Here is a 22165-nt window from a genome sequence, read left to right as displayed (position 1 = left end):
GTGGGAAAAGAAAAACCAACTAAGGCGGGCGGCTGCTGATTTTGAGCATTCACTATAATGGCGGGAAGACAAGGACATGCGCAGAGAGCGACCGGGTCGGTGACGTCACTGGGGCGACGCTTCAACTGTGTGGCTAGATGATCGAGGAGGTCCATGGAGAAGAACCAGCCATTCTCTTTCGAAAATCCCTCTCGCTCCCAGCACAGCCCCCCCCCCCCCCCCCAGCTCAGTGGCGGGAAGGCAGGGAGCTGCGCACGCAGACAGCGACCGTTGGAGTTTTCTGAGAGAAGAAGGAGCGGGTCGGTGACGTCACTGGGGCGACGCTTCAATTGTGTGGCTAGATGATCGATGTTGTCCATGGAAGCCAGACCTCTGAAATACGTCACCGTGACGTATTTCAGAGGTGTGTGCGGCTAGAACCTTGCCATTGCAGCAGCGAGACGAGAGCGAGCACGTGAACTACGGCCGAGTACGGAAGTAGCGTAGTTCGCTTGCAGTGTGTTGCGCGGGTGCCCCTGACCCCACCCTCAGATGACAGCAGCCCGTTGGGGAAGCTCCGGCAGCCACTCTTGAGCGATTCCCAGCACAGCCCCCTGGAACTGGTGGTGTGGAGAATGGCTGCGGGGGTTCTTTTTGCTCAGTCAGAGGTGGGCATCAGGGATTCCTTAGGAGGGAGACAGCTGGGCTTATGTATTGGTGAGGTTCACAAAATAGCTGTGGGCAGGGGGTGGGAGGATGACGTAATGCTCTGAGAAGCGGGGTTGACATCAGGGGCGGGGTTTATGACGCCAGAGGTGTCATTGGGGGCGGGGAAATGACGTCAGGGGGCGGGGTCGATGACGTTGGAGGCGGGGTTTGGCATTGGGCGGGTTTTGGGCTGGTTTAAGGCTGATTTTGGGTTGGGAAAATTTTTCCCATCTGGCAACCTTGGGTGGGACTGAGCAAGACAGGGGTTTTAGAAAGAGACCTAGTGTATGCAGTGGGGTACACATGAGAGAGCTCTGGGTGGTGGGGGAGGTGGGCTTCCTGGAATGAGTCAAAAAGAAAGGTTGGGGGAAGAAAAAACTGCTGGAAAAGGGGGGGGGGGTCACACTAGTTACATACATAGTAACATAGTAGATGACGGCAGAAAAAGACCTGCACGGTCCATCCAGTTGGAGTCTGAGAATGCTGGGGGGGGAAATTGAGCTTAACCTGAGAGACAGTTTAAGTGGAGTCAGGCCTGGAGCACGGAAGACCCAGGCGTTCATGCCAAGGAAATTCTACACAAAACATACAGCTAAAACAGAATAAAAAAAAAATGTTCTCAACATACAACTCCAAAACAAAGACATGAGGGAATATGTCAGGAGCTGGAATCTAATTCATTCTGAGCACCTCCCCGTGTCCCTGAATGTATTTCTGAAAGAAGGGATCCCCAGAAGCTTAGCCGGCGTTGGGAGGTGGGATAGTGCTGGGCAGACTTATACAGTCTGTGCCCTGAAAAAAACAGGTACAAATCAAGGTAAGGTATACACAAAAAATGACACGTGAGTTTATCTTCTTGGGCAGACTGGGTGGACCGTGCAGGTCTTTTTCTGCCGTCATTTACTATGTTACTATGTGTTGCAGATGCGGGTGACGTTGGAGGACATCACTGTCTCTTTCTCCCAGGAGGAGTGGGAGTATTTAGATGAAGGGCAGAAGGAGCTTTACAGGGAGGTGATGAAGGAGAATTATGAGACCCTGATGTCTCTAGGTAAGGATTTCCTCTTTATTTCCCCTGTTAAAATCCCACAGTGGGTGAGTCTCAGTGCAGGAAGCCTGAGTGACTGATAAGTGATGACGAGATGATCCTCTCTATATACTACACAAGCAAGCAAGAGGGAATCAGAAACGTAAACTAAACAACATAACAGAAGCTGTCTAGGGGACCATGGATGAAGCAAAACATAATATATGGGGGGCCCTTAAACTAAGAGAAGCCCATTTTATGTCCGTGGACGCTTCTTAGCAGTTAGTATGTGCTAAACAATTTTTTCTTTTTTGAAAATCAACTTTATTACAGTTATTTGACATTACAATAATATGAAATCATATAGAGATGATATATAATCATTATTAACAAGCTATGTATGCATATATCAAGGAACAATACACTTCAAACATGAAACATAAAACAAGATAAGAAATGAGCAGATGAGAGGAAACAATTGTATGGTACACTGGAGATTGCTGAGTGTTTAGATAAATAATGATCAAACTTAAGCCATGTACACTATGGATTTTTCTTCCAGGAACGTGTCCAAACCTTTTTAAAACCCAGATAAGCTAACTGCTGTTACTGCATCCTCTGGCAGAGTTTATTTATTTTATTTATTTATGGCATTTATACCCCGCTCAACAGCAGGTTCCGTGCGGCTTACAAGGTATGGTACAAAGTATCACAGAGATAACATGAAGTGTTGTACAAAGAATCAAGAGATGATCCAGGTATAAAGAGTAGGGCAGTAGGGAGAGATGTGGGGGAGAGAATTAGAATATGAGTAGTGAAAGTTGTGTATTAAGTTTGGGAATTAAGTTGGGTTGTTTGGGTAGGCTTGTTTGAAGAGGTAAGTTTTCAGCAGCTTTCGGAAGGGAAGGTGTTCATTGGTTGTTCGGATATGTCGAGGTATTGCGTTCCAGAGTTGGCTGCCTATAATGGAGAAGTTGGATGCATAGTAGGTTTTGTATTTGAGGCCTTTGCAATTGGGAAGATGAAGAGTGAGATATGTACGAGAAGATTTGGACCTGTTCCTGGCTGGAAGATCGATCAGTTTGGACATGTAGCTTGAAGATTCGCCATGGAGGATCTTGTGGATCATTGTGGGTTTCTGCCCGGTACTTGTGACCTGGCTTGGTCACTGTTGAAAACAGAATACTGGGCTAGATGGACAATTGGTCTGGCCCAGTATGGCTACTCTTATGTTCTTTTATAAAAGATAGCCACAAAGAGAGAGGAAATAAAATAGACCGAAAATACTAACAGTAGTAACTACGCTCAGTGCTCTGTCTCTAAGCAGACTTCCTCCCCAAACATCCACCGAAACAGCCAAGCCTTCAGATTTGCTTTTAATGTTTTGATCGAAAGGTCACTACAGACAGATACGGGGAGATTATTCCAGATGTGGGGTGTGAGGAAAAAGAAAGTTAGTTGAGCAAACTTGGGACTTGGCAAGACTAAGCGGTGGTCATTGAGCGATTGAAGGACCCTTGCAGGTGAGCAGGAAATGGGTAAGACGGGAGAGATAATCCGGGACACCTATTCTGAAAGCTATTAAGGTCAGCAGTGCAACTTCGTAAGTAATCCAATTCTCAACAGGTAGCCAGTGATGAAATTATAGTAATGGAGCTTTGTGATCAGTGCGACAAGCCTGACGGAGCAATTGTATAGTTGTAAAGGTTAGGGCTTTAAATCAGGCATGGGAGTCTCATATCACATGACCATGCCAACCACAAGTTAGATTAAGAAAATAATGTTTAAGAAAGGAGTCTCATATCACAGGATTAAATCATCCACAGGTTAGATAATAAAAATAATATGCTCAAAAGATCAGGACCTTAAATCAAGCATGGGCGTTGTTTAAAAATACCATCTTGGAAGCACAGACCAGTTGTATTCCACGTGTTTACAAAGGTGGAAAGAAAAGAAAACAGCCAGTATGGCTAAAAGGTGAAGTGAAAGAGGCTGTTACAGCCAAAAGAACATGCTCCAAAGAACGGAAAAAGGACTCAAATGAAGAAAATATGAAGCACAAACAAAAAGGGAAAGAGTCCACACACTTCGCAGTACAATTCGACAAAACACAAGGGGTTCATTGTTGCAGTTATCCAGGTCTTGCTGTGTCTGGGAAGTAGAACTGACATTTCAGCCGTCTTGAAGAAAGCCCCAATACGTTGGCTGAAACGTGGGTTCCACTTGCTCAGATGCGGCAAGACCCGGACAACCACATCATCATAACGCCAGCTGCAGAAGCCTAAGAGAATATAGAAAGGGAGAAAATTTATAAACTATTTCTACAAATTTATTATTGAACTCGTTAAACTAAAGTAATATACAATGCTCTTTTTTATTTATTTAGAAAAGGATGACTCTAAGAACAGTAATGCAGAGACACATGACTGGAAGCTCATTGAGAAGCCTGAAGACGAACAGATGTTCTCAGAAAGAGAGAAAGAAGAGACTTCTCCCTGTTCTGACTGGGGAAAAAAGGGACAAAATAAAAATAAACAAAGACAGTCAACGGGAGACTCAGCTCTGTGTGATGAAAGTACCAGTAACATCACACAAACAGTGGATGAGCAGACAAACCAGATGAGAGCTCAGAGATGTTTGTGTGATGCATATGAGATATTTCTCAATGATCGTTTAACTCTGAAATCACAGAGATCTGATACTCAAGCGAGACCATATACATGTACGGACTGTGGGAAAACCAGTCAAAAGAGAGAACTACAGCAACAGCAGAAAACATGCATAAAAGAGACACACTGTATATGTTCTGAGTGTGGGAAAGATTTAAGTAGGAAGAAAGAGAAACATGAGAAAAATAATAAAGAAACTAGAGTGTGTACAACTACAGTATATGGGAAAACCTTTATCAATCAAGGAAATATTACAAAATACCAGAAAAATGACACTGAGAGATTATCTTCATGTCCTAGTTGTGACAAAAGCTTCAATCAGGAAGAAAATGTCATAAACGCAAATTTCCGCCCAGAAGAGATGCTAGTTTCAAGTGCTGAATGTAAGAAAAAATTCAGCCATGGAGAAGCATTCACAGATCATAAAAAAACTCAGGCTGTTGAAGAATCAATGACTACTACTAAACCTGAAAAAGTCTTTTGCAGAAAATCAAACCTCTCAAAATACCAGAAAGTTCAGAAAAATGAGAGATTGTGTACTTCTGCTGACAGTGGTACAAATTGCGGGAAAAGAAACCTCCCAATGGACAAAAGAATCCACAAACGAATGAAACCATTTATCTGTTCGGAGTGTAATAAAAGCTTTAGTTGGAAAAAAAACCTCACCGAACACCAGAGAATCCACACAGGAGTAAAACCATTCATCTGCACTGAGTGTAATAAAAGCTTTACTCAGAAGGTATGCCTCACAAAACACCAGAGAATTCACACAGGAGTGAAGCCATTTAGGTGTTCTGAGTGTGATAAATCTTTCACTGACAAGGGGAAACTCACAAGGCATCATAGAATTCACACAGGAGTGAAGCCATTTGTATGTACTGAGTGTGGTAAGAGCTTCACTGACAAGGAAGCACTCACTGTGCACCAGAGTATTCATTCAGGAGTAAAACCATTTCCATGTACTGAGTGTGGCAAATTCTTCAGGTTGAAGAAATACATTACACTACACCAGAGAATCCACACAGGAGTGAAGCCATTTAAATGTTCTGAGTGTGGTAAAAGCTTCACAGAGAAGGCAAAACTGATAAGGCACCATAGCATTCACATGAGAGTGAAGTCATTTGCATGTAGTGAGTGTGGTAAGAGCTTCACTGACAATGAAACACTCACCATGCACCAGAATATCCATTCAGGAGTAAAACCATTTCCATGTACTGAGTGTGGCAAATGCTTTAGGTTGAAGAAATACATTACTGTACACCAGAGAATCCACACAGGAGTAAAGCCATTTAAATGTTCTGAGTGTGGTAAAAGCTTCACAGAGAAGGCAAAACTGACAAGGCACCACAGCATTCACATGAGAGTGAAGTCATTTACATGTAGTGAGTGTGGTAAGAGCTTCAATGACAGTGAAACACTCGCCATTCACAAGAGAATCCATTCAGGAGGAAAACTATTTCTATGCACTGACTGTGGCAAAAGCTTCACAAAGAAATACATGACAGTACACCAGAGAATCCACAGAGGAGTGAAGCCTTTTGCATGTACTGAGTGTGGTAAAAGCTTTACTGCGAAAGGAACACTCAATCGACACTGGAGAATCCACAGAGGAGGAAAACCATTTATCTGTACTGAAGTTGAAGAAATACATCATAATGCACCAGAGAATCCACAGAGGAGTGAAACTATTTAGATGTTCTGAGTGTGGTAAAAGCTTCACAGAAGTGAACAATCAAAAGACATTGGAGAATCCACACTGAAATGAAATGTTTACCTGCATTGAGTGTAGTAAAACCTTCAATCAGAAGATACACCTTACAAAAAAGACATTTGTAAATATGTAGGAGTGGTGGAAGAAACACCTTGCCCATAAGGTCTTCTATACTCAGACTGTACAAAGTAAAGCTTCAAAAATGGTACGAGATTTGTGTTGCAAATTGTACGCGGAGAGACTTGCTGACCTGAATATGTATACCTTGGAGGAAAGGAGAAACAGGGGTGACATACAGACGTTCAAATATTTGAAAAGTGTTAATCCGCAAACAAACCTTTTTCCAGAGACGGGAAGGTGGTAGAACTAGAGGACATGGTTGAAGAGGGGCAGTCTCAGGAGTAATGTCAGGAAGTATATTTCTCCTTCCTCTCTCCCTGTCACTTTCTGCTTCCTGACATCTCTTTATATTCTCCTTCTGCTCTCCCTTTCCCTCTGACTGTCACTTTCTGCTTCCTATTGAAAGGGAAATGGGACTTGATATACCGCCTTTCTGAGGTTTTTGCAACTACATTCAAAGCGGTTTACATATATGCAGGTACTTATTTTGTAAACAAAAACAGCGAAGATGACGCACAATAACAATAAAGTAAAAAAATGGAAAGGAAGATGAAAACAGGAAAAAACAAAAAAAATGGACAAAGAAACAAAAAAAATTAAAAATTGAAAATTGCAAAAATATGCAAATAAAAAGAAAAGAAGAAAAAAAAAGGAAGAAAACCCAAAATATGTGTATGGGCAAAATCAAAAATCATTCATTTTTTGCATCATTCTTGTGTCGTCTTTTTCTGATTTTTGATTTTGCCCATACACATATTTTGGGTTTTCTTCCTTTTTTTTTTTTTTTCTTCTTTTCTTTTTATTTGCATATTTTTGCAATTTTCAATTTTTAATTTTTTTTGTTTCTTTGTCCATTTTTTTTGTTTTTTCCTGTTTTCATCTTCCTTTCCATTTTTTTACTTTATTGTTATTGTGCGTCATCTTCGCTGTTTTTGTTTACTGTTGTTTTTGCGAAGACAGGTTTCTTCTGTATTTGTTACGGTACTTATTTTGTACCAGGGGCAATGGAGGGTTAAGTGACTTGCTCAGAGTCACAAGGAGCTGCAGTGGGAATTGAACTCAGTTCCCCAGGATCAAAGTCCACTGCATTAGCCACTAGGCTACTCCTCCACTCAAAAATGGTGTCTACTAAGATATGTTATAGAAAATGCTGACCTTTTAACCTGGAAGTGAATTAAATAAATGCATGCCATTCAATCTTGAGTATTTAGACCATAAGGTTCAATGGTTTGTAATCTATTTATCCATTGTTGTTCTAATTAGTGTAATGTTCGACCGCCTGACCCCTCCTCTTTTATCAGCCTTAACTTGGTCAATAACAAAGTATTTCAAATCATTTATGCGGTGTTGTAATGTAATACAATGTGTTACCAGTGGAGCTTAATTTTTTTGACATTTCAAACAAGATCTATGTTCAATTATTCTGGTCTTAACAGTTCTTATTGTTTTACCTGATTCATTTCTTTAATTCACTGATCTGACATTGTTTTGGGGATGTTTCTTGAATTGTGTTACATTTCTTTCCTCTGGTTCTACAACAGTACTTTTCTGAGTATCATAACGTTGGAGTGCAGGAAAGGAATTATACAGGAGCTAAGGTTGGGAGGGTCACATGTAGTCATCTACCTGAGCCTATTATAGTAAATGATGGCAGAGAAAGACCTGTACGGTCCATCCAGTCTGCCCATCAAGATAAACTCATTTTACATGGTATGTGGTACTTTATATGTATACCCGAGTTTGATTCGTCCTTTCTATTCTCAGGGCACAGACTGTAGACGTCTGCTCAGCACTGTTCTTGTACTAAAGTTTCTGAAGCGAACGTTGAAGCCCCTTAAAATTTACACTCCAGCTCATCCATATCTGTTCACTTGCGATCATGGCGTAGACAGTAGACATCTGCCCAGCACTGGTTTTGCTTCCCAATTACCCCGGTGTTGCCACCCAATCCCTGCTAAGATTCCGTAGATCCATTCCTTCTAAACAGGATTCCTTTATGTTTATCCCACACATGTTTGAATTCCATTACCGTTTTCATCTCCACCACCTCCTGCAGGAGGGCATTCCACGTATCTACCACCCTTTCCGTGAAAAAATACTTCCAGACATTACTCCTGAGTCTGCCCCCCTTCAACCTCAATTAATGTTCTCTGGTTCTACTGCCTTCCCATCTCCGGAAAAGGTTTGTTTGTGGATTAATACCTTTCAAATATTTGACCCATTATTATGACCCATCTATTCCTTTGTTGCTTCATTCTCTGTGGCAGTTCTGATGGTAAATGGGCTGGGAATTGGATAATCCTGGATGCTTCCTTAATTGTAGCCAATTCCTTCTTCAGGTTGTTGATCTCATCTTTCATAGCTGATAATTGGAGACAGATGGGGCAAGCTTTACGATTCCGGATGGTTTGCCTTAGGATTAAAGCACAACATGTATTGCATTGAATGAAGGTCATAGTGTGATTCACAAGTATGAAAATGTGAACTGTGTTAAGGGATATGAATGAGTAGGATTGACTAATAGGGTTTATTGAAGATGCTTGGCTCTTGAGTTGCCTGTATAGGAAGAGTTAACCCAGAGGTGGGTGGGAAGGACTATAAAGTCAGTATGAAGGTACAAAACACAGCTCTGATAAAGGCACCTTTAAACAATTTCAGCATAAAATATAAAGAAACTCGGCAAAAGAGCAATTATGTTATAAGTAGTAAACTGGGATGAAGACTGATTTAGAAACTTTTCAGAGGCCAGAATCTCTGCAAGTGAAAAGAAAGAGGGTTTTTTTTTTATTGTTTTGTTTTTATTTCTCCTCCTTTCACACATCAGCTGCTATTCCTACTTTAGCTCTCACTTTCTGCTTCCTGGCATCTCTTTACATTCTCCTTCCGCTCTCCCTCTGACTGTCACTTTCTGTTTCCTGACATCTCTTTACATTCCGACAACAACAAAAAGATCTATTACACCAATAAATAAACTCCCGTTTGTAGTGAAAACAATACAAGACCACCTAAACTTCAGGAAATCATTGAAAACCCACCTCTTCAAAAAAGCTTATCCCACCAATCCAACATAAATCCCCGCACCCAGCAACACAACATAATCAGAGATCGTACTGGACAATTTACTTCATCTTCCCCCTCGACCCCATGACGCCTGATATACTTCTACCTCATGTGACCACAACACAATCTTGTATTTGTTATCAACCGCAATGGCAAACGCCTTTACAATACTTATAGGCATATTTTCAAAGCACTTTTAGGGAGGCTAAGTTCCATAGATTTCTATGGAACTTTGGGAGGCTAAGTGCTTTGAAAATATGCCTCTTTGTAAGCCACATTGAGCCTGCAAAAAGGTGGGAAAATGTGGGGTATAAATGTAATAAATAAAAGGTAGAAAATATCTAAGATATACATTGGTGTATTGGTATAAAAATACAGGAAATATACAAAATCATATCGAAAATAAGACGGAAAAGACCTCATAACGACCATTGTCATCAATACTGAGGCTCAAGTTTAAATGTAACCACTTAACATTGTACTCGGTCAGAACATAATCATAAATCTAAAAACCTCCGAAATTTGTTTGATAGCTTCAAAAATACCAAAACTTTAATTTTCATTTATAAAGACTACCAAAGATATAATATATCAAAAAGTGACAATCACACTTACAGTAACTTTGGATGCTGAGTTTACTGTGTGTGAGGCTAGCAACGCCATCCAATCTTCAAACAATAATACCAATTGTGCTCACTATGCTCATATGTAGTATTCTGTTTCCCAAGAATTGACTAAGGTCCCAACGGGGACCCGTTTCACAGGTAACTTCTTCTGGAGACCTTTGTACTAGGCTGCGTATTTTGATTTGCTATTCGCTAAAACAACTTATGAAATTTTATAAAATATTATAGAAAAAATTGTACAGGAATTAAAGAGAATTAAAAGTCTTTAATTACTCACCCACCATCACAGCATCTGACATCAGTTGTAAAGTTATAACAAAACTTACAAAATCTAACATCAGTACCTCTGGTAATTATAAGTAATTAGACTAATTATATAAAGAAGAGAAAAAGAAGGAAGAGGAGTTTGTTCCTCATACAAAGGTCGCAGAACAGAGAGAAAGCAGAGAAAGAAAGAATGAATGAAAGAAAGATTCTTAGATATAGAGAATTAGTTTCTACGAAGGGGGGAAAGCAAACCCCTTCAGGAAAAACCATAGGCCGTTGGACGGATCTGAAACTCTCTCTCCAAGCCAAGTTTTTCAGAGTTCCTTTGCAGCGTGATTTTATAGGCTGTGGTGAGCATCCACCTCTCCTCTACCCTGGACCAATCATAGGTGCTGCATATGGGCTGGAGATTTGTAACTGGGACTTTCATATGTGCTGGAAGCTTGCAATTGGTCCTTGCCACACCTCATTCCAGTAAATCACTTTTGTAACAGGATATTCCAGGTATCTGAGTTGCCTTAGCAACATTTTCACCATCAGAGCATGTGACCAGCCAGAAATTCCTTCATAGGAACAAAGAGATGGGGGATGGGAAGTAAGGCAGTATACCTGAAGTAAAACTTTATAGCTTATAGCTAAAATTATAGACACCTTGCCAAAATTTAACTAGTATTGTCAACCAGTTTGAATCAACATCAACATTTTAACCTTGTTGGATCCCCCCCCCCTCAACAAGCATAATGCAGCAACATATCAATCCAAACATTTTAATCTAACAACCCCCCACGTCCGCTTATTTTCCCCAACCCCTCAGGATGTGAAACTCTAGTACAGAGGAGCGCGGTTACCCCATCTGAATTTGACTAATTACTTGCAGAGTATTCAAGAGCAGACTACACCCCGGTGTGATAATGTCTTATGAGATTTGGGGGGTTTTCCAAAGAGCAAGTTTTATATACAACAAAGAAAATGTTCCACTCAATGTGGAAACTCAAACGAGTGAAACCTATTTTCTCGAGGGATATATTTCGCAACTTGGTACAATCCATGGTACTAAGCCATCTAGACTACTGCAATGGAATATACTCGGGATGCAAAGAACAAATCATTAAGAAACTCCAAACTGCTCAAAACACAGCTGCCAGGCTTGTATTTGGAAAAACGAGATTTGAAAGCGCCAAACCCCTACGAGAAAAACTGCACTGGCTGCCAATCAAAGAACGCATCGCATTCAAAATCTGCACCCTGATTCATAAAATCATCTACGGAGATGCCCCGGGATATGTGACAGACCTCATAGACCTACCAACAAGAAGCACATCAAGATCAGCACGAAATTACCTAAATCTCCACTACCCAAGCTGCAAAGGACTCAAATACAAATCAACCTATGCATCAAGCTTTTCCTATATAGTCACACAAATATGGAATGCACTGCCAAATATCGTGAAAACAACAACCAACCACTTAAACTCACCTGTTCAAAAAGGCATACCCCAACGATCCAACTTAAACACCTTAACCATACAACACAACGGAACCAAAACACGTACTGGACTTCAACCTAACTCTGCCCCCTCACGTTTCCCAAATGTGTTTGTCACACATGATATGTACTCTACCACAAAATCATTCTGTATTTGTTCACATCGTACTGGCGATCGCCTCTGCGATACTATGGAAGCCACATTGAGCCTGCAAATAGGTGGGAAAATGCAGGTTACAAATGTAACAAATAAATATTCACATCCACGGGCTTGTCTTTGGGTTAATGGAGTATTGTCTGAGGCAGGGGTGCCCCTTATCTCCCCTGTTGTTTGAGTTAACTTTGGATCCGGTTATTCCGGAGTTAGGAGCTAATCCTGAGATTCAGGGCTTCACTTTAGGGGATGATGCATTTAAGTTGACCACCTTTGCTGATGACTTATTAGTTCATGTGACCACGTAGTTCGGTTCCGGTCTTGTTAGAAAGTTACCAAGAACACATTGATTTTTCCGGTTTTGAACTGAATATCAACAAATCACAGAGGCCTTGGTGAGCTCATCAACCCAGAGAAAAGAGTGGGGGGATAGCTTCCCTTTGAAGTGGGCTGAGGGAGGCATTCGATATCTTAGCGTTCGGATGTTATACCGATTAAACATCAATCAATTGTTGTGGGAGACCCAGTGCAGAAGATTTATAGAAGGTTTTTTGGGGGGGACAGAAAAAAATCTAAGACGTCATTGGTTTATTTGTATGGAACATGGCGTATGGGGTGGTTTGTGAGTTCTCTATCTTAAATGCTATAATCAGGCCTGCCTGTTGCATCACTTTTACACCAATGGGTTGGGAATCAGCCTCTTGCCCCCCGTGGAATTTTAATTCTTTGCGTCATGCCTGCGCTAGCAGTGTACCTCCCAGGATGTGTCGTAGTGTTCTTTTACAACCATTGAGATTCTTATGGAAAGACCCGTTAGCTTTTTGCAACGCAGTTAAACTTTTTTCAGGGAGAGAGAGGTGGATACTTGGAATGCCCTCCCGTGGGAGGTGGTGGAGATGAAAACAATAACGGAATTCAAACATGTGTGGGATAAACATAAAGGAATCCTGTTCAGAAGGAATGGATCCTCAGAAGCTTAACCGAGATTGGGTGGCAGAGCCGGTGGTGGGAGGTGGGGCAGACTTCTACGGTCTGTGCCCTGAAAATGGCAGATACAAATCAAGGTAAGGTATACACAAAAAGTAGCACATATGAGTTTATCTTGTTGGGCAGACTGGATGGACCGTGCAGGTCTTTTTCTGCCGTCATCTACTATGCTACTATGTTAGTGACTTGTTGCCTTTGGTGGAACATTTCTTTGGAGATGAGGGCAGTGTGTTATCTTTTGAGGAGCTTTGACACTGGTTGGTGATTGATGGCAGAGGGAACTTTTATGCTTATGTCCAATTGAAGCATTATTTGCAGGGGTTGGACCCACATGGGGTTATCTTCTCACTTGGGAACTCAGCTATGTGATTTGTTGCTTGGTCAGCAAGGTCTCTTTGTCTGGTCTGCATCAGATTTTGAGTTCCCTTTTGCCTTCCAGTGATTATGGTGTGTTGAAGGAGGCCTGGTCCAAAGATGTGGGGTATAGGGTGAGCAAAGTAGATTTTCATAAATTGATTATGTTTTTCGGAGCGGACTTACAGGAATGTCAATATCGCACGTTACATAGGGCATGCAGGTCTCAGAAGCAGGTTTATAGGGCAGGCTGGACCACTTCGGCTTTGTGTTCTAAGTGTCATAGTGCTGACAATATTTTTATCCATGCCATGTGTAGCTGTGTTTTGGGGATGCGTTCATAACTCTTTGGGGAAGGTCTTCAATTGCCATATTCGGTTTACTTAGAAAGGAGTCATGCGCAACAAGACAGAGGCCTATGGAATCCAGTGTGGGGGGGGGGCAAAACATTTCTTGGTGGTAAAAAATGTATTCTCAGTTTGGTTGCTGGCAGAGGCGCCTTCCTTCTGGTATTGGCGCAATAAATTTCATACTTTAATGCTTTGGGAGTCCCCAAGTGTGCAATGGACAATAAAGCGTCAAAGAGTATGTCTGTTTGTATGGAGTAGTTATTTTTCTATCCTGTCGCCTAGAGCTCACAGTTTAGTATTAAATAGGTATGGGGATCAGCCTTTAGGTTTTCTTGGATACGGGGAGAGGAGGGGTGGGTATTCTATTCGAATTGAATTTACAGTGGGAGTTGGCAGGGATTATAGGGTCTGGGCGCATAGGCGTAGTTTGACTGTTTCATTTGGGGGGGCAAAGAATGGGCGGAGCATATTAGCATATCATTTGCATATATAAATATGCAAATGAATATGCTAATATGGAGGAAGGAAATGAAATTTACAGGCAAAGTATCACAGATGCATATTTCAAAAAGCTGACACATTTCAATTAATAAATTATGAATAAAATACTTTTATTTACCTTTGTTGTCTGATCATTTAGTTTTTCTATTCGCTTTGATCCCAGTGTCTTCTGTTTTATGCAGTGTCTTCTTTCCAGTAGGCTTCCCTCTGCTCCCCACCCTCCCAGTCCCATCCATCTCTTGCTCCTTCCCTCTGCTCCCCAACCCTCCCAGTTCCATCCATCTTCTGTTCCTTCCCTCTGCTCACCATCCCTCCGTCCCATCCATCTTCTGCTCCTTCCCTCTGCTGTGCCTGACCTCTCCCAATCCCATCCATCTCCTGGTCCATCCCTCTGCTCCCCACCCCTCGCAGTCCCATCCATCTCTTGCTCCTTCCCTCTGCTTCCCACCCCTCCCAGTCCCATTCATCTCCTGCTCCTTCCCTCTGCTTCCCACCCCACCCAGTCCCATCCATCTCCTGCTCCTTCCCTCTGCTTCCCACCCCTCCCAGTCCCATTCATCTCCTGCTCCTTCCCTCTGCTTCCCACCCCACCCAATCCCATCCATCTCCTGCTCCTTCCCTCTGCTTCCCACCCCACCCAGTCCCATCCATCTCCTGCTCCTTCCCTCTGCTTCCCACCCCTCCCAGTCCCATTCATCTCCTGCTCCTTCCCTCTGTTTCCCACCCCTCCCAATCCCATTCATCTCCTGCTCCTTCCCTCTGCTCCCCACCCCTCCCAGTCCCATTCATCTCCTGCTCCTTCCCACCCCTCCCAGTCCCATCCATCTCCTGCTCCTTCCCTCTGCTTCCCACCCCTCCCAGTCCCATCCATCTCTTGCTCCTTCCCTCTGCTTCCCACCCCTCCCAGTCCCATTCATCTCCTGCTCCTTCCCTCTGCTTCCCACCCCTCCCAGTCCCATCCATCTCTTGCTCCTACCCTCTGCTTCCCACCCCTCCCAGTCCCATTCATTTCCTGCTCCTTCCCTCTGCTTCCCACCCCTCCCAGTCCCATCCATCTCTTGCTCCTTCCCTCTGCTTCCCACCCCTCCCAGTCCCATTCATCTCCTGCTCCTTCCCTCTGCTTCCCACCCCTCCCAGTCCCATCCCTCCCAGTCCCATCCATCTCTTGCTCCTTCCCTCTGCTTCCCACCCCTCCCAGTCCCATTCATCTCCTGCTCCTTCCCTCTGCTTCCCACCCCTCCCAGTCCCATTCATTTCTTGCTCCTTCCCTCTGCTTCCCACCCCTCCCAGTCCCATCCATCTCTTGCTCCTTCCCTCTGCTTCCCACCCCTCCCAGTCCCATTCATCTCCTGCTCCTTCCCTCTGCTTCCCACCCCTCCCAGTCCCATCCATCTCTTGCTCCTACCCTCTGCTTCCCACCCCTCCCAGTCCCATTCATCTCCTGCTCCTTCCCTCTGCTTCCCACCCCTCCCAGTCCCATCCATCTCTTGCTCCTACCCTCTGCTTCCCACCCCTCCCAGTCCCATTCATTTCCTGCTCCTTCCCTCTGCTTCCCACCCCTCCCAGTCCCATCCATCTCTTGCTCCTTCCCTCTGCTTCCCACCCCTCCCAGTCCCATTCATCTCCTGCTCCTTCCCTCTGCTTCCCACCCCTCCCAGTCCCATCCCTCCCAGTCCCATCCATCTCTTGCTCCTTCCCTCTGCTTCCCACCCCTCCCAGTCCCATTCATCTCCTGCTCCTTCCCTCTGCTTCCCACCCCTCCCAGTCCCATTCATTTCTTGCTCCTTCCCTCTGCTTCCCACCCCTCCCCGTCCCATCCATCTTCTACTGCCCCCCCCCCCCCGCGAGGTCCAAGATCGTGACTCCGTTTACCCCCTCTCTTCCTCCCTCCCTCCCTCCCTCCGGCGCAGGCAACAGTCTTCAGCTTTTTCAGCGTTCCTGGCAGCGGTAGCGATGTACACGCTGCCTTCGGTCTGCCCCGGAAGCCTTCAAGTTCCTGTTCCCACCTATGCGGGAACAGGAACTTGAAGAGAAGGCTTTGGGGCAGAGCCGAAGGCAGCGTGTACAACGCTACCGCTGCCAGGAACGCTGGAAGACTGCTGCCTGCGCCGGAGGGAGGGAGGAAGAGAGAGGGGTAGACGGACACGCTCCTCTCGGTCCGCTTGGCTTCCCTGCCCTCTCTGTCTGCGTCCCGCCCGAAAGGAAATGACGTCAGAGGAAGGCGGGACGCAGATAGAGAGGGCAGGGAAGCCAAGTGGACCGAGAGGAGCGCGTGCCTGCCTGCATGTGGTTTTTTTTTTTTTTTTTTAAACTAATGGCGCGGCGGCGCCTCGCGTCGTTTGGGGGGGGCATTGCCCCCCCTCGCCCCCCCCCAGTCTACGCCTATGTCTGGGCGGGAGGTCATTTATTTTATTTATTTATTTATTAGGATTTATTTACTGCCTTTTTGAAGGAATTCACTCAAGGTGGTGTACAGTAAGAATAGATCAAACATGAGCATGAGGCAATTAGAGCAGTAAAAATATTCGAACAACAATACAAAGTATGGCATGGTATACTACTTGCAATGACAACACAATATGTACTAGAACATTATAATTGGTAGTGAAGGGTAAGGCAAAGTTGTAGCATATAGATGAGTAAGAAAGTAGGAAGAATTAGAAAGTAAGGTGATTGATTTGAAGAAAGTTGCACGTGAGGTCAGAAAGATGGTTAAATATTATCTCAGCTAGGGTAGGAGTGGATAAACATGTCCCGCTGCAGTATGTGCAGCCCGAGTCAATCCTTGTGTGTGTGAGACTATATTTGTCTTTTCATTTATCCTTGTCTGGTTATTGGTTCTCAGTGAAGGGGGTGGGGAGTGGGTAGGGCGATGTAGGGTTTAGTTTTGGGTTGACTCTTGTCTGAGTGCCTGATGTTTTCTGATGTGGTGTTAGAAGATCTGTTTGTACATTATTTGGCATTACCTGGATACTCTTCCAATGTTACGCTTCATATAAGCAAGAGGTGCTCAGTGAATACAACTTTGCTTGGGAATTAATGTAGGGGTTTTATTTAGGTCGAATTAATAGGTACACAAATTAATTAACAAATGTAATTAAGGTCTGATTAAAGAAATATGTAGAGACTTACAATCTCGGTGTTTCAAGAACTTGTAATGTTTAATGTTTCCACATTGACTCCCTGTTTGGTGAATGGACTTAGGCTTTTGTTAGCTGTGGTCAGGCTAGTACTGTTCAAACAGTCTGATTGGTAGCAGCATTTCTGATGTTTGCTCTATCTGAATAGGAATGTCTCATTATTTCCAAGGGAGAGATCCTTGCTCCCCCCTTCAGAGAGACATTTTATTTATTTATTTATTTATTTATTTATTCATTCATTCATGCCATTTATACCCCACATTAGCCCAAAATAGACTGAAGTTCAGTGTGGCTTGCAAACAAACTATAAAGTGAATAACACACCTTTCAGTCCCTCTGCTGGGCTGGAGTCCACCATTTTTCACAAACTCACATTCACTCACTTACTCTTTCATGCTGTGTCACACTAATTCATAACCAAGAAATCTCACATTGTATAGGATTTGTTCCATAGCCATTTATAGTATGTCCTGTCATTGGCTGTTGAGGGGCTAACGTGGAAGTAATGGAGCTTCGCAATTCATGATTGGTCCGGTTTAATGAAGATGGGAATTGTTCCTATGCTACAAAGGCCTATTCAGCTTAAGCATACTACTACTACTACTTATCATTTCTATAGCGCTACTAGACGTACGCAGCGCTGTACACTTGAACATGAAGAGACAGTCCCTGCTCGACAGAGCTTACAATCTAATTAGGACAGACAAACAGGACAAACAAGGGAATATTAAAGAGAGGATGATAAAATAAGGGTTCTGAACAAGTGAATAAGGGTTAGGAGTTAAAAGCAGCATCAAAAAGGTGGGCTTTTAGCTTAGATTTGAACACAGCCAAAGATGGAGCTTGACGTACCGGCTCAGGAAGTCTATTCCAGGCATATGGTGCAGCAAGATAAAATCCATTCTTGGATAGGCCCAACAAAGAGGAGTCTCTGCAGACCCTACCCTCTGACCACCTTTGTGGGTGGGCCAGGGCCGTAGCCAGACCTCGGCGGGAAAGGGGTCCAGAGCCCAAGGTTGGGGGGGGCACATTTTAGCCCGCCCCCCCCCCCCCCCCGCCGCCACAAGGTACCTTTGCTAGCGGGGGTCCCCAACCCCCGCCAGCTGAATTCTTCAGCGCCGGTCTCCGGGACGTTCGCTGATCTGTGCTGTGCTGCTGTCTTCTTGAGTCCCGACGTCCTGCATGTTCCTTTAAGTGAAACTGAGCATGCTCAATTTCACTTAAAGGAATGTGCAGGACGTCAGTACTCAAGAAGACAGCAGCACAGATCAGCGAACGCGCCGGAGACCGGCGCTGAAGAATTCTTCAGCTGGCGGGAGGTTAGGGACCCCTGCCAGCAAAACCAGGGGCCAGGACTAAATCTGTGGCGGCCCATGCCCCCGTGGCCCCACATAGCTAAGCCCCTGGGGCAGGCATAATTGTAACCCTACTGACCTTGCACCCGGTTCTTCTGTCCCATGATCTCACCTAGAGTAAACAGTCCAGCTCCACGTTGCAGTGCTCTTTGGCCCACCAACCTGAATCAATAATGCTGCAGCTTAATTCTAAAAGTACAGTTAACACCTGGTCTGGACAGCTAGGAATTAAAGCCTAATTTAACCTCACTTCCCTATAGCCTAAAGGCCCCAAACTACCCCAAAACAAACTATAACACCTGGGGTGAGGCCTGTTTCTAAGATTGTTCTGTTTTCATTGGAGTACTGTTTAGATTCCTGTCCAGATATTCTGTAAACACTTCAGCAACTATGACTGCTATTCTTTGGGTATCCTATACTTTATTTTTCACAATTGCTTACTCCTTCGGAGAGGGAAGGGGGGTTTTCATGTTATTATGTAGGGGGGCTATCAGAATCAAAGCTAGTAGCTTTCTTGGTTTATGAACAGTTAGTTGCATTGTCCATTTGTTTTCTCTGCCTTTATTGTTGTCATTGTTTTCTGTGCATAATTCAGTAAAAAGACAGTATGAAAACAAGAGGACACGCCGTGCAGTTAGAGAGCATCAAATTGAAAACAAATCATTGCAAGGTTTACTGTTGCAGTTATCCAGGTCTTGCCGCATCTGAGTAAATAGATTGAGATTTCAGCCATTGTGAAGAAAGCCACAGCACATTGGCTGAAACACCGGTTCCACTTAAACGCAGCAAGACCCAGACAACCATCTCCTGTATAATAATTTGTCAATCTGCGTCCCTGGAGGCTGGTTGGGTTTGTAATTGTATGGAAATGAGCTACTACGTAATCAGCTCGCCTCCAGCCTTCCCTTCCCTCTCAGTGTCCCACCCTTGCGGAAAGGGGAAATTACATCAGAGGAGGGTGGGACACTGAGAGGGAAGGAAAGGGAATGCTCGAGCTGAGCCCGCCGCTTTCACTGACGCCACTGCAACTTGAGGTAAAGTACAAGTTTTAAAGGAAGGGCGGCAGGAAAGAAAGGAGGGCTGTTGTTGGAGAACAGGGCAGGCAGGTGAGGGCTGGGGTTGAACTGGAACTCCGGAGCTTAAAAAGGGGGCAGGTGAGAATCACTGGACATGGATGGGAGGGGAGAGCAGGGCAGGGGAGAATCACTGGACATAGAGGGGAGGGCAGGGGAGAAAGGAGAAATTGCTTAGATGATAGCCTTCCTAGGGCCCGTTTCATTTTTTGCGAAATGGGCTTTTTTGCCGCAGAAGCCTAAGAAAACGTAGAAATGGGGAAAATTTACAATTTATACAGATTTATTATTCAACTTGTTAAACTAAAGTAATATTACAGTGCTTTTATTTATTTATTTAGAAAAAGATGACCCTAAGAACAATAATACAGAGACATATAAATGGAATCTTGGTGAGAAGCCTGAAGAGGAAAAGATGTTCTCAGAAAGAGAGAAAGAGTCTCCATCCTGTTCTGACTGGGGCGAAAAGGGAAAAAATCAAGATAAACAAAAACAGTCAACAGGAGTCTCAGCTCAATGTGAACAAAGTATCAGTGATATCACAAAAATAGCGGAAGAGCAGACACTCACCATGCAGCAGAGTATCCATTTGGGAGTAAAATCATTTCCATGTACTGAGTGTGATAAATGTTGTACTGTGAAAGGAACACTTAGTCGACACTGGAGACTCCACCCAGCAATAAAACCATTTATCTGCACTGAGTGTAATAAAAGCTTCAGTCAGAAAATAAACCTCACAAAACACCAGAGAATTCACACAGGAGTGAACCTATTTAGGTGTTCTGAGTGTGGTAAATCTTTCACTGACAAGGGCAAACTCACAAGGCACCATAGAATTCACACAGGAGTGAAGCCATTTGTATGTACTGAGTGTGGTAGGAGCTTCATTGACAAGGAAACACTCACCATGCACCAGAGTATCCATTTGGGAGTAAAACCATTTCCATGCACTGAGTGTGGCAAATGCTTCAGGTTGAAAAAATACATGACAATGCACCAGAGAATCCACGTAGGAGTGAAGCCATTTAAATGTTCTGAGTGTGGTAAAAGCTTCACTGAGAAGCGAAAACTGACAAGGCACCATAGCATCCACATGAGAGGGAATTCATTTACATGTAGTGAGTGTGGCAAGAGCTTTATTGATAGTGAAAGGTTTGCCATACACCAGAGAATCCATTCAGGAGGAAAACTAGTTCTATGCATGGATTGTGGCAAAAGCTTCACAAAGAAATACATGATAATACACCACAGAATCCACAGAGGAGTGAAGCCTTTTACATGTACTGAGTGTGATAAAAGCTTTACTGCGAAAGGAACACTCAGTCAACACTGGAGAATCCACACAGGAATAAAACCATTTGTATGCATTGAGTGTAATAAAAGCTTCAGTCAGAAAACAAACCTTACAAAACACCAGAGAATTCACACAGGAGTGAAGCCATTTATATGTACTGAGTGTGGTAAGAGCTTCATTGACAAGCAAACACTCACCATACACCAGAGTATCCACTCAGGAGTAAAACCATTTCCTTGCACTGACTGTGGCAAATGCTTCAGGTTGAAGAAATACATGATAATGCACCAGAAAATCCACAAAGGACTGAAACCATTTATCTGCAATGAGTGTAATAAAAGCTTCTGTCAGAAGGTAAACCTCACAAAGCACCAGAGAATTCACACAGGAGTGAAGCTATTTAGGTGTTCTGAGTGTGGTAAATCCTTCACTGACAAGGGAAAACTCACAAGGCATCATAGAATTCACACAAGTGTGAAGCCATTTACATATACTGACTGTGGTAAAAGCTTTACTGCGAAAGGAACACTTGTAACACACTGGAGAATCCACACAGGAACAAAACCATTTATCTGCACTGAGTGTAATAAAAGCTTCAGTCGAAAGGAATACCTCACAAAACACCAGAAAATTCACACAGGAGTGAAACCATTTAGATGTTCTGAGTGTAGTAAGACCTTTACTTACAAGGGGGATCTTAGAAAACATCATAGGATTCACACAGGAGTGAAGCCATTTACATGTACTGAGTGTGGTAAGAACTTCATTGACAAGCCAACACTCAACATGCACCAGAGTATCCATTCAGGAATAAAACCATTTCCATGCACTGACTGTGGCAAATGCTTTAGGCTGAAGAAATATATGATAATGCACCAGAAAATCCACACAGGACTGAAGCCATTTAGATGTTCTGAGTGTGGTAAAACCTTCACTGACAATAAGAAACTGAGAAGGCACCATAGAAGTCACACAGGAGTGAAGTGAACTACACGTACTGCATGTGGGTAAAAACTTCAGAAAACAAGACTTACACTATAACAGATAATCCACATAGGAGGGGATTTAATATCAAGTACTGAAAGAAATGATACAACATCCAGTTTCTCCTACATAAGCAAGCAACTGTGGAACGCACTACCAAACGCTGTGAAAACAATGTACAACCACCTAAACTTCCGGAAGTCACTAAAAACCAACCTGTTCAAAAAGGCATACCCCATCGACCCAACTTAAGTGCTTAAACCCTGCAACACAACAATACCAAAGCTTGTTATAGACTATACATAACTCTTCCTCTCTAT

The 22165-nt window shown here is 43.5% G+C and overlaps 2 protein-coding genes across 2 annotated transcripts; both read left to right on the top strand.

Moving 5' to 3' along the window:
• Positions 1-446: 446 nt before the first annotated feature.
• On the top strand, positions 447-21952 carry LOC115464681 (gastrula zinc finger protein XlCGF26.1-like). The gene is made up of 3 exons (XM_030195363.1): positions 447-647; positions 19909-21180; positions 21220-21952. The coding sequence occupies exons 2-3, from the start codon at positions 19983-19985 to the stop codon at positions 21846-21848; spliced, it is 1827 nt and encodes a 608-aa protein (XP_030051223.1). The 5' UTR covers positions 447-647; positions 19909-19982; the 3' UTR covers positions 21849-21952.
• Positions 1714-6375, top strand: LOC115463036 (gastrula zinc finger protein XlCGF26.1-like). The gene is made up of 2 exons (XM_030193222.1): positions 1714-1738; positions 4101-6375. Exons 1-2 carry the CDS (start codon positions 1729-1731, stop codon positions 6074-6076), a joined length of 1986 nt encoding a protein of 661 aa, XP_030049082.1. The 5' UTR covers positions 1714-1728; the 3' UTR covers positions 6077-6375.
• Positions 21953-22165: the final 213 nt, after the last annotated feature.

The sequence above is a fragment of the Microcaecilia unicolor genome, chromosome 1, assembly GCF_901765095.1.
Source record: "Microcaecilia unicolor chromosome 1, aMicUni1.1, whole genome shotgun sequence".
Lineage (NCBI taxonomy): Eukaryota > Metazoa > Chordata > Amphibia > Gymnophiona > Siphonopidae > Microcaecilia > Microcaecilia unicolor.
The sequence above is the reverse complement of the archived record's forward strand: the minus strand, read 5'-3'. Positions and strand labels throughout refer to the sequence as shown.